The following is a 13,467-nucleotide window of genomic DNA, read 5'->3' on the forward strand; positions in this document are numbered from 1 at the left end:
TGTTTTCAATCTTGTACATTATTTGGGTTTGGGAAATTTCTGTTTTGCTGAATTGATTGAAGCCACATGCAGATTGTTGGGATTACTGCCAGGTTGACACTTAGTCCAGTATATAAAACATGTTAATATGCTTCCATCAGCAAACTTAAATCTAGCGTAAGTAAGTTGTTCACATATGCCAGAGCTGATGGATAGTAATCCTTATTAAAAAGATGTGCATGCTGTTGGTGTTCCCTTGTGGGACTTGTAATTCAATACTGTATAAATTTATTTTCACCCAGTAAGTGGAAATGGATTTATTGTGTGTTTTTTGTACCTGTTCATAGGTTTTACAGTGGTCATTTTAAATGAACCAGATGGCCATTTCCTTTTAGGATTGTTAATCTTTATTTGTGCTAATGTCTGCACTTAAAAGCCTCCTGATCAGGATTAGAGCTACATTCTGTGAATCAGTAGAAAAACTTATTTGGAGATAGAGAAACTGAGTGAAACAGTGAGAGATCCTAATGGTTTAATGAGGCAAAAAATGTGATTATTTCTTGTTGCCCCTGAACTCTGCTGGTAACCAGTTATTTAAGATTACACTCTGGGAGACAACCGTTAAACTAAACTGCTCTTTTCCAATCAGTGTCACAAAAGGCAGGAGAGGAAGGTAACCTATTTATAGCTGTTGTCAGAGTTGCCACCAGCGTGGTGCTCTGCTCTCTCCAATGTATCACTCGGCTGCGTGCGTGTGTTCCTTCTGTGTGCTGCCCCAGCTCTGCAGATAGCTGACACAGCAGACACGAAGAGAACCCCCAGTGACCACAGAGTCTAATAAGGTGCGAAGGTTGTGGTGTTGTGGGGTGTGTGATGGGGTTGTGGTGTACTACCTGGATGAGAACGGGCGATAATATCAATGGCTTTACAGTTAACAACAACATCAACCTTCCAGCAGCATGCATACTCCCCCTGTGTCTCTGTACTTAGTCAGTTCCTTTTCAATTCGTCTTCATTCATTTTCAAGCTTTGGGATGGGAACGCGTTGAGTTTGGCTGCTGTTTTTAACTGTCCATCCCCACGCCATCAGAATCGGGAATGGCGAAAACCTGAGGATGTTTTCCATTTGTCACTTTCCTTGAGTTTCACACACCAGCTTTAATACAGTCCCAATGGGGTGCTGCTGACTTGCTGCCTCCCATCCGTCAGGGTTATCTGCTGTCTCGACTCAGAACATCCCGGTCACTGAATGTGTTTGGTTGATCTTAATGACATCAACCAGTCCCTTCGAGTCTTGGGCTATCACCAAAATGCCTGCCAAAGTCCATATCCATGTTGGCATCTTAACCTGTAAAAATACAAAACAACACTCGCTTCTCTCTTACAGATAAATTTTTTTTTTTTAAAGCAGCAATACTTCATAGCCATTGTACCTGATATAGGACCAGTCATATCAGCCGCATCTTTTCCTTTCTCACTGGCTCTTCCTGCGTATAATTCTCATTTAACAAAGATAGTATGACTGGATCACTTGGTGGATTCATGAACAGGAATCTTGTTCCCAAGGGAACGGTAGGTACATTAATCCATGAGGTGCCCGGCCCTACCATCCACAGCGGCTGTTTTAAACACAGGATGCGCCTTAGATTCTCTTTAAGGCTCACATACATGTTCTCTACCAATCACAGTTAATCCCCACACAGATATTTCTGGGTCTTTCAGTGTGACTAACTGAACATTCTCTGACATGAGAGCAAAGACCCACTGAATGGCTTTATCAACTCTCATGTCGTTTAGACAGATTTTCCTGACTGAGTAGCTTTCCCAGTGCATGGTGACTTTTTACAATCACCTTGCTTGCTCCAACAATTGCCTGGGATTTTTGTGATGTCCAGTACGCAGCAAGGGCCGTTTGCTCACACGCCCCCAGTTTGCTCTCTGGACTAGTTAATGCTCTGCTGTAATACACAATGGGTCTTTCCCCAGCACCCGTATCCTGGGTTAACATACTAACAATACAGAAATTCTTAACTCTAGGATACAGTACAAAGGGGAAGTCATTATTAGGGGCGGCTAAAGTAGGTGCCTCCATCAATTCCTGTTTGACTTTCCCATGCCTTAGTTGCCTCTTCTGTCCAGGTCCACTGTGGTCTTTTAAGTACCTCATACAGGGGACCTGCCTTTTCTGCGTATCCTACCATAAATTCTCTGCAAAAGTTAGTGAGTCCCAGAAAGGACTGCAGAGACTTGGTGTCTACCGGCATGGGCAGGTTAACAATGCACTTTACTCTTTCCTTATCAACAGACCTTCCCCCAGAACTGAGTCGAATTCCAAGATACTGCACTTCTCTCTGTTTAATCTGAGACTTCGAGGGGTTAAGTTTTAAGCCGTAAGCTTGGCAGCTAGTCAACAGCCGTTTCAGTAACGCTTCATGCTCCTGCTCTGTTTTACTGACTATTAAAATGTCATCTACATATTGAAGAATTCTTCCCGTTTGTAATAGCCCCTCTTTCTCCAGCATATTTCTCACTGCTGTATGGAAAATAGTTGGTGCGTCACAGTACCCCATTGGCAAAGCATTCCAGCAGTATTGCATACCTTGGAATACAAAAGCTGTTCGATACTGAGACTCTGGGTCTAAAGGTAGACTCCAAAAGCCGTTTGCCACATCAAGTACTGAGAACCATTTCATGTCAGGGGTGACCACCTCCATCAGTTCGGGGTAAGCTGCCACCACAGGAGCCGCCCCCGTTTGGCAGTCTTGTTTAACTCCCGATAGTCAATAGTTAATCTCCATGTACCATCAGGTTTTTTCACTGGCCAAATTGGTGCTGCGTTAGGCGCTGAACACCTTCTGATTAAATTTCGTTTTTCCAATTCTGTTATTACTTGCCTTAATGAGTCCTTTGCTTCCTGAGGTATTGGGTACTGCTTTATAAATGGGGGTGTATCTCCCTCCAATGTAACAGAGGTCTGCACTTTTCCCATATCTAGGGAGTCTGCTGCCCAGACAGTTTGAATTTCAGTCCACCAGCCTTCTGGTGCGGGAGGCGGTTGTTTAGGCTTTATTGCTTTTACTGTCTGTGTAGCAAGTCCCATAGGGATTAGATTGGTATCAGTTGTACCTTGCATTACAGTGAGAGTTTGTCTAATACACATTTGGAAAGTCCAAAATTAATCCCAGTTGTTCAATGGTTTCTGCCCCAATTAGGTTCTCTTTCCCTGCAATAGCGCACTTCTCATGAACGGTATGCATCCCAAACTGGAGGGGAAGGATTTTCACATTATATGTTTGGTTAGTTCCAGATATTCTCTGTATTTGCACAGACTCTCCAGCTGGGTATGCATCAAAACTGTCTTTTACTATAGGAATTCCAGCCCCTGTATCCAATAGAAAATCTACTAGCCCTTCCCCAACTCAAATGCTTAAATGGGGGCGTCCCCATACATCTACTGTCATGGGTTGCTGAAAGATGCATTCTGAGTCGAGGATAGGGCTGTCCTATGCTACTGTATCGGTAGCGATTGGGTCGTTCAGTCCTGAAGTCAAGACCGTCGCCCTGGCTACCTTCGTCCCCGTCTTATCTTTTTCCTGTTGAGACTCCTTGCCAATCATGCATGCCTGCAGCTGTGCCTGCAGCCTCTCAATCTCTCCTTTCAGGTTCAAGTTTTCCTGTTTTAGAACTCCAGGAGGTACCCACAAACTCTCTCTATCACCTCCTCTAATTCTATTTGGTCCATGACCTCTCCAACCCCGGCCATGACCACGGGGAGAGTATCCAGGACCCTCTGTCTTCCATTGTCCTGAGTACGCAGCTCATTAACAGGAGTTCCTTCCTGCTGCTTAATTGCCTTCTCCACCTTTGCAATCCATTCATCCCAGCGTACCTCTTTACCTCCATTCTCACACCAAGCATTCATCCAGTCTAACACACCGGGAGGCAGTGCCTCCAAAACAATTTGCTTCAAATCTTCCACGTTAGCAGACCCTGCTGTTAATCTGAGAAGTTTGAATTCTGTCCGCCAGTTTGGCTGGAGCCTCCCCCTGCAATCTAGCAATTCCTTTGAGAGTAGCTAACTCACTGGACAACTTTAAAGTGCTTCTGAACCACACGTTTAAGCATTTGTGCAACATCATCATCAAAACCGAGAGTATGACAGTTCAGGGGTCCCAACAGGGTTTGCACCAAGATTGGTTCCTGCAACATATCAATGCCTACCGCTTTAAGTAACTGCGAGCCTTTATGGAGCCATGCCATAAATTCATTGAAATTTTCAGAGGGGGGAGGTCCAACAGCTCCAGCTAGCGCAGTTAGTTCATTAATCTTTAAAGCGTCGAGCCTGGCTGCTAAGCCGCTCACGCGTGGGGAGGGAACAGGTTTCTGATCTCTTTCCTTGTCTGCATAGTTACGGCGGGGCCATGGCTTCCTTAAATGCTCAGTTAAATTTTTCGTTACAGTTTCCACTTCATCCCATAACTTTAATGCAGGAGGGCTCTGTGACCGTGGGGTATCATCGGGTCCTATTTCTTTCCCATTTTCACCCATTTCTCCTGTTTTTACTGGAATTGATCTAGGTTTTGGGGAGCGCTTATCCAAAACCTGGCTTAAATCATAAGGTGGTGGTTGTGGTGCGGTAGCCCGTGCCCAGGGGTCACAAAAGGGTGGGTCACCAGGGCCATTCCACAGGTCCCCAGTGCAACGCCTATCCCAACTGTCCCAAGTTCCATCTCTTAATTTGGCAAGAGCCACCTGTTTCCATTTCTGTCCCCATTCCTCAGGCACTGTAACAGCACCTGAATTACATTGAACAACAGGGGACGGCACTTTTTGCTTCTGCAGGTTTTCTACAGCTGTCTCCAGTTGTTTATTTTCCTGCTTTACTTGCTCGAGCATATCATGAGTCTGGATTGCCTGCTGCCCTGCTAAAAGAGCTTGGGCTTTCCAGTGCTCGACTGCCCGGGTTACCTCTTCTACTTCCCCTGTTTTTTCTATACTTGTTTGGCCAGCAGGCCAGCATGCTGTCTTAAGCCATCTTACAGCCATAGACATAAGTTGCAAAGTTCTTGCTTTTTTACTTTTGTTACTATTTTTCAGAGACTCGGTTTCTACCATCACTCTACATATGCCAGTCCATGTTTCCCCACTCTCTTTTTTTAAATTCATATGGGCCCCCTTTACTGGCAATCCAGAGGGTCCAAGAGTTATCAAACTCCGTGGGGATCATAAGGGAAGGGATCAGGGGGTTCCCTAGCTTGAGGTTTTCTGCCATGTTAGATTGCGATTCCTACAGTGGGCAGCTCGCTTACTCACCAGATCGGCGGTCGGGGTCACCAGTGTCATCAGAGTTGCCACCAGCGTGGTGTTCTGCTCTCTCCAATGTATCACTTGGCTGCGTGCGTGTGTTCCCTCTGTGTGCTGCCCCAGCTCTGCAGATAGCTGACACAGCAGCCTTGAAGAGAACCCTCAATGACCACAGAGTCTAATGAGGTGCGAAGGCACGTTGGCCAGGTTTATTGCCGTACTGGATACGATAGTAGTTCCCTGTAGATTTCTTAGTCTGTCAGGGCATACTACAAATATGCACCCACGGTCAATGTACTCGGCTCAGTCAGTGGCGGGACTTTCCACTGCCCCCTCGGCCGGACCCAGACCACATCCCAGGATTACATTCTTATACACAGGTACAAACAACTTACACATCAGACCTGACGTATTGAGGTACAACCCTTCTACGTAATCAGGTGCCGCCTCTCACCTTGTACATGATGGTTTGAACAAAACAACTCTATCCATCATATTACCCTTCTGCTCCTGTCATTGGGATGGGTTGGCCTGTTCTTCCTTATCTGTGGAATGTTCCAGGGTCGGGTGTTCTGGTACCGTGTTCCTATTTCAATACGCTAGGTAGATATGTTTATGCAACATCAACCCTCTTTTTGCCAACTTCTGTGAGCAATGCATTCCTTTAGTTCAAGCTGCACTTTGCTTTCTGTTATCAAAGTTTTGACCATTACTTTGGTTCAGGCCTAAGGCCTCATACTAGGCCTGTACTTACTACAATAGCTTTTAAAATGGAATATGCTGTCTAGTAATACTAGAAGTATTATATCAGATGAGCTGCCTGTACAAAACATTACAGTGATGTGGGAATTTTAAAGAGGCTCATTTTGTTTTGGTTCATAATTATTTAACAAGCTAACTTCAGTTAGGTTCCCTGGTCTGTTTCTGCAGGCTAAGAGTGAGTCTTCATTTTTACATTTTTTGTTCTTGAAATTTTTGTAGAAGAAATAAAGATTTTTGTGCCTTAATTGTGAAGGAATTTAATTTAAAGGCTATAGCTGGGTAAAAAATACTACAGTTTGCTAGTTTCTTATGGTGCTGCTCTTGTAAAATTTACTATAATTTTTAACAATGTGGTTTGGATATGACATTGAACTTCAAGTATCCAATCTTTATTGCAGAATGGATTAAAATATTGTTCAGATAACTTGGTAATAAGAAGGAAAAAGACATGTTTTGAGTAGTGTTATAGCTTTCATTAAAACCTTTTTTTGGAAATGGTCTGGCCATTTCGTTGTGTTCACAAAGGGAAAAAAGGGACTTAATCATTACTGATTTATGATACACTTAAAGGAAATGAACCAGATACTAGTATGTCCATCCCTCTGATGGATACTTCTCCCTCATTTGGTGGACATAACATGGAAATCACAGTTTTCTGGTTGCATTATGCTTTATTGAATCTTTGATCAGTAGGGTTGCTTACAAAAGAATATACAAATGTCACCAATGTCTTAAGTGATAAAAGTTTTTATTGCTTTTCCAAGTAATGACCCTAAATGTCTGGAAAAGGTTGTACTGATGCAAGTATTAGAGGGAGCTGTATGGGGCGGGGGAAGTAGTAAGTAGAGAGCCTTGTGAGTAGCACTTCTGTTTTTGGTGATTGTCCCAGACTTGAGAAATTTTCATGAAACTAAAAATGAAAACCGGTTTTGTGCCGTATTTTTGCACCATTAGGCATGAACAAAAAAGCCAGAGGCGATGAAATGTAGTAAAAATGGGATGCAGGGCACAAAGTTGATGAAGTGTGGCCTTTACCTGGAGTCAGTTGGCCTTGCTGTTGGAGTGATTGGTTCTCTTGAGTGGCATGTATGTTAGCTTGAAGAAAATGGAGGGAAAAATTGAGAGAGCGGCTGAATAGGGTGGCATATTGTCCACTTGCTTAAACATCCTGGAGGTACTCTAATTGAATGAAGAAACTCCAAAGATCTAGAAAGCAATTAAGAACTCCTAGTTAAATACTGGAATTTCTGCATTTTAAAAATATTTTTGGGTGGTAATAGTTATTAAAATATTGAAAAAATGTAGTGGTGGTCATGGTACCAGACATTTGTCTTCTCTGAGAAATGACTTTCTCAGTAAATTACAAGCTTAATCGTGAGCAGAACCAGTATTCATTTAAAAATAAATATGCCCCACCCCTCCAAAGTCTCTAGAAAAATGCAGGATGTAATTTTGGGCTTAATAATGCAAAACTGTCAGTTATAGCGTATTAAATCTTACATACGTTGTTGATATCATATAGTGCTGTATGAAGTTACAAAACTCATTAGACTGAAACTTTGCAAAGAGTGTAAGCTGAGTAATAAGTCACTCACACTTTTTATGACTGGTAAAAGGGTGCTGGATGGATTTCATTTGGTCTCATTAAGATCTTCTTTACTGTGGAAGAGGAGAAAGTGTGGTGATTCTGATTATAAAAAAAAAAAAAAAAAAAAAATATTTTGAACCCAGTGAGAGCTCCCGGGACCCTAGATGAGGAAAAAATAAGACTGAAGAAAATGAGGAACTGTGGCAAAGTAAGGTAATTCTTCAGTAGGACAAAAATCGGTAACAGTATTATGGAAGGATGATTCTTTTATCACTGTTGCTTAGATTTTCTAACTTGTTTTTTTCAAATTGTATAAGTTGGAGCTCCCAGGCTAGCTGTATTCTGAGGGAGTGGGAGCTAGTGTTGTTGAGCTTCATTCACTGACTTGAACACTAACTATTGTCTCATGTTTAGGCATTAAAGAACTGATGTTCTAGGAGAGGGTAATAAAAAGTACGTGTAAATCTTGGCTAAAAATTGGGGAGGTTAAATGGCGATATATTTCAAGTTTCTTTTTAAGATAGTGGAAGGATTGTTCACAGCTGATCACACACATAGTAGGGTGAAAGTGGGTTAAATACAGAAATGTTGCTTAGATTGAACTTTTTTTAAAAAGTGTGTGGTCACTATTTAATGCCACATACTTAGGCAGGCAGTCCTGCACAAATTGAGTGATGCATGGGTCTTTAAATTATGGCTAGCCACCCATTTGCAGCCCAATGGAAATGGAGTTTGTGGGTAAATGATCGAGCCTTTGAATGTTAAAGCTGATATTAAATAGTGAGAATAAATAACTGGTTAGCAACAGGCTTAGAAGCTGCTGCAGACTGAATTATAGTTTGGGTAACTTTGGTTTAACTGTGCACATATTCTGGACTACTAACATGGATGGAGGCACGTGGATCAATATTTTATGACCTCAGCTACTGAGGAAATAACCATAACTGTCAAATAATGAGTGATAGTTAACCTTTCTAAAGCTAAAGTTGACAAATGTTAAATGACTAAAATTAATTCCTAACTGAAGCTGTCTTTTTTTTTTTTTTTTCAAAAGTGAAGAACAAATAATTTCCCAGTGGGTATTTTGTAGCTTTACTGTTCTGAAATATTTCAAAAAGAACAATTGTCAAGTAAACAATATTCTTTTTGAGGTATGACATAGTGGAAATTTAGGCCTCTAGATTGAATTTTCAAAGTTCTAAATGTGAAATGTGGTAGTCACTGCTTTTGCAGTATTTGAGTGTGAGCTTTGTCAGATCTGTATTGCAGGGCCAGAAGGGAGAATTGAAAAGTTAATTAGTTTGTTGCTAAAGAACTAATTTTAGTGTTAAGAAACATGGTAAACTTCTTGGGGAAAAAAGTAATTCCCATTTTCAACTGTCCTTATTGGCACAGTATCTGTCATTTTATTAACTAAACCATTTTCTAGACTCTGAGAAAAGCAACAAATGATAATTAAATCTTATGGTTTAAAAACAAGTAAATTATTTTATGGCTCGGCAAGTTTTCTGTACCCTTTTCAGAATCAATGTACAGATAAATTAAATTGGTAGGTCATACTTTAGAACTTGCAGAATGAAAGCTGTACCCCCTAGTTACCTGTCCCATCCTGCTGCACTGAGGACTATAGCAGGATTTGCCCAATTCATGAGAATGTGAGGCGCCCCTGGCTATAACTCCTCCTTGGACAGCAAGTCCCTGGCTGTGGGAGTTTGTGGTGCTGCAACTACTAAGGAAGCATTGGGATGTGCTGCACAGCTGTTATGGTCACGTTTTGTAGGGCTGCAGCGAAGAAAGACCTGTCCTGGTGGTCAGGGCTCTTCTTGCCTTTGCCTCCTCTCTTTTCCCAAAAGCAACAGCAGCATGCCTGTTGCCAATATACAAATAACATGAACAGTAAAGTCAGTGGAATAGGTTGGTTCTTGGCAAAATGTTGCTGTTCAAAACCCTGATAACTTCATGTTAAGCAACATCCACTGCAACTGAGGATGAGCTGTATGAGCCTATAATTGGGCAGATTAGATACTCATGGAAAAGACTTTCCACTACATTCAGAATACGTGAGAAACTAGAGAGTAAAGGGGAGCTTGTCTATCAAACCAGAAAGTCCTGTTGATAGGATGAGACTTTAAGGAATACAATGGCAAGTGGAAGCAGCATTGACTACACCAGTTGAAATAACACAAGTGGGTACTGTCTTTGATATTCCTGTTTATTTTTCAGAGGCTAATGCTTTATTTTTCACAGTATACTTTACTCATGGCACAATGTTTAGTGGCCTCAGAGTTCATTAATTCTTGTCAATTTGATGTTTTGACTGACTTGGAGAATGTAGGGCAGTGTCTGTGGATGATCTCCTGGCAATTAAGAAATGAAATAACAGTGAAGTAATATCAGCAGCCTCTTGACACCATAGCGAGTGAAGGAATAGTGTTTGAATTATAAACTACACAAAGTGGGTGATAGGCCAGATTTTGGGTCACAACCCTACTACCATGACGAACGTTATCAAAAAATGTTTTGTGATTTCTGCTTCCTGAGGAAAATGCCAGTTTTGCAAGGCTTCATCTTGTCAAGGCTCTTATTTCTAATGTAGGTGAGGCTCTTAACAACACAACTTCATTGTGTGAGTTGCAGTAGCTATAGTATGCTGATGATGCACAGGTTTTTACTTAGCCATATCTGAGCTAGCTAAAGTTGGTAATTTGCACCTAGTGTCTGCAGGAGATGGGTATATGAAAGAAACTTAACAGGGTGAGACTTCATCCCTATCAAATGATTTGGCTTTGATTTGTCTAGAAGGGGAAAGCAACTAGAATAAATAGGATGGTGTGGTTAGATTCCCTTACTGAGGTACAGTATCTCTGGATCTTTAATAGAGGAACCATACTGTAGCACATCTTCTGCCATACTGGCAAATCACTTTCCATTTATGGTTTTGGTTAGCTCATGTAAATCACTGACACTTCTCTCTGCAATTCTGGAAGGTTCCTGCACAAACTAAGCTATTACTAAATCCTTGGTTCTTAAGCAGTATGTAATGATATTTGACCTTTGAATGTGAGCCAGAAAAGAGAACAAAATAAAGCTTTTTAAGAAGGAGAACATTGACAGTCTGTAGATCAGAGATGGGGACACTTTTTGGTCCGAAAGCCACATCAGGTTATGAATAATTGTATTGAGGGCCCTGATAGCTCACGAAATTGGGGTTGGAGTGAGAGCTGTGTCTGGGGAGCAGGCTCTGGGATGTGTCCAGAAATGAGGAGTTCAGGGGGCTGTGTGTGTGTGGAGGGGGGCGGGTTGTCCAAGCTTGGGCAGGGGAGGTCAAGAGGTTTGGGCATGGGGAGAGGATGCAGGTGCAGGCTCTGGGTGGCATTACCTCAAGCAGCTCCTGGAAGAAGTGGCATATCTCCTTTAAGGCCAGCTCCTTTCTGCCCCATACCCCATCTGCAGGTGCTGCCCCTGTAGCTCCCATTGGGTGTGTTTCCCAGCAAGTGGGAGCTGTGAGGACACAGCATGAAGCGTCCAACCATGCTGCGCAGCAAGAGCTTGAGAGCTGGATTAAAATGGCTGACAGGTTGGCTTTGGACTGCGAGCTGTAGTTTGCCTCCTTGTGCTCTAGATTGAGTTGTCTGCCAAAACCAAGGGAAGGGTGCTCATGCTGGCAATGATTTCCTCCATACAAATCTTGTCATGAAATTTTCAAGTTGGGAAAACTAAACAAAGGGGATCATTTGGTATAACAGTTCTTGTACTATTTACCAGTTTCCCAGAATGAACCTGATGAAAAATGTGTATTTGATGCTGTATAATCTGTTAAATAGTACTCTGGAACTTACTTTTCTGGGAGGAGGGGAAGTAATGCTCGGCAGGGGTTATAAGTATAGATGTCTGTTTTACTAGCTCAAACCCATTCATAAAAATCAATTTGTTTATATTAAATCAGTTCATGAAGGATTTTTAATGTACAAGAGGTTAATATTTTTTCATATCAGTAGGTGACTTGCTTTTTCTTTCCCTTGGTTTTTAATAGAATGTTCAGATAAAAACTTTGGCAGATGATGTGGTAAGGTCTTTGTGGCAACTTTTTCTCTGCAGTGCATGCAATTTTACTAAAAGATTGTGGACAATGAAGCCTGTATTTAAAGGATATTAAATATTTCACTTGGTGGGTTTTACACACATTCTGTAGTAATTGGGGGTGTTAAAATGTAGTTATAGGTTTAAAAATGTGTCTCAGCTATTAAATCTAATATTTTAAGTGATTCTCACTGTCCACAAATGGGTCACTTAGGCAAAAATATGTTGAGAAAAAGGAATGCAGCTTATATAGGGTTACCTGTGTTAAATTTTGGTAAAGTCAGTCAGTACTAACACCTTTTCTTGCTTCCGCCTTCTCTGTTTCATGAAAAATCAAATGGAGTTGGAAGAACAAATTTTGATTCTTGAATAGCTTTTGATGGTCAGTTTAGGTAACAACCTCTTAAGGTATTGATTTTCTTACTTAATATGTAAAACAGTTGAACTGTATGATTTATGAAGAAAAGTATACAAAAGTACACCTGTAACCTTATATAAGCTGCTTGTCTATTGAAAATGGATGGTTTTACCGACTCCCTTTTCTTAAGGCTGTTTGTTTCACTCCATAAAATGTACACCAGTAACATTTGTTGAATGGTTTGTTCTCACTGATGTTTAATCAGGCATAAGCATTTCTTCAGGGGGTACTATAAGAATAGGTTTTCTGACTGTTAATAGCTATCAGGCCAACACTGTACATTAAGTAATATGGTGACAAACAGCCTTAGAATAAAGGAGCAGAAGATCACTCTAACTTGGTGGAATGATTGTTTCTCCTCTTACAATAAATTAACTGAGTGTGCATGCACTTCTAAACAGTGAAAAAGAAATATAATCCAATCAGTTTTAATTAATATCCTTCATTTCAGATCGCATGGCATGCTTTTTACTAATGTCTGTTGTGCATATTAAGCTATGAATGCCTGTTTCTATGCAATAAAATGATTAACTGGTTTGTGACTATGTGTACTAATTTGAAGAGACTGTACTCAATAATCAGTAGAAAATGTGGTGACAAAAAATGAAGATCCTTTGTGTTCTGGAAAACTTGAATTCCTTCCCCCCACCCCCCCGCCAACCAACTTTTGGCATGTCACTATCCTCCAAAATCCCTTTACCCTTCTGTAGGTGAAAGAGGAGTGGGCAGTTATCTTAGCCAATCCCTCATGTACAGGGAGAAATTCCAAGAGGGCGGTTGCCAAATGATGTGCAACATGTCCGTGTCCCCATTCCCACTAGGATCTAAAAAAGTCTTTTAAGCTAATGTACTGGTCTGTAGATGAATTTGGGAGTGGAGATGAAAACTATAGATCAATGCCACTTCTGTGGACAAATTGTAACTCGGGGGGGTGGGGGGGGGAGAATTACAGAAGAATGAAGGGTTTTAATGACTTTTAAATAGTCCAGTCTCTTATGTTTCGTTTGGCTGCTTAAAATAACCCTTGGTATGTTTACTACTTAATGAGCATTGAATTTGACTGACTAATATTATGCTGTTTTGTCATATTGTGAATATATGCAGGAATTTTTAAAGTTTCTTTTTTTTCTAGCGTGACAGACTAACAAGTTTTAGAAAATCAACTGTAAAAAAAGAGAAACCTCTCATTCAGCACCCTATTGATTCTCAAGCCTCTGTGAGTGAATTTCCAGTTGCCCAACCATTGTATGATGAACGTTCTATGAATTTATCAGAAAAAGAAGTTATGGATCTTTTTGAAAAAATGATGGTAAGGAATTTTACAAAGTTTTTCCTT

At 41.1% G+C, this 13,467-nt stretch overlaps 1 protein-coding gene across 4 annotated transcripts in view; it reads left to right on the forward strand.

The window, feature by feature from the left end:
- The window catches only part of DIAPH2 (diaphanous related formin 2), an 829,633-nt gene that overhangs the window by 30,474 nt on the left and 785,692 nt on the right, over positions 1–13,467 (forward strand). For 3 of the 4 annotated variants that reach the window (XM_075008062.1, XM_075008060.1, XM_075008061.1), the window contains exons 2-3: positions 11,667–11,699; positions 13,264–13,440. In XM_075008062.1, coding sequence (XP_074864163.1) covers positions 11,667–11,699; positions 13,264–13,440 — 210 coding nt within the window. The remainder of the gene's footprint in view (positions 1–11,666; positions 11,700–13,263; positions 13,441–13,467) is intronic. The other variant, XM_075008063.1, reaches the window with a different exon arrangement.

This window comes from Carettochelys insculpta, chromosome 13, assembly GCF_033958435.1.
Source record: "Carettochelys insculpta isolate YL-2023 chromosome 13, ASM3395843v1, whole genome shotgun sequence".
Classification (NCBI taxonomy): domain Eukaryota; kingdom Metazoa; phylum Chordata; order Testudines; family Carettochelyidae; genus Carettochelys; species Carettochelys insculpta.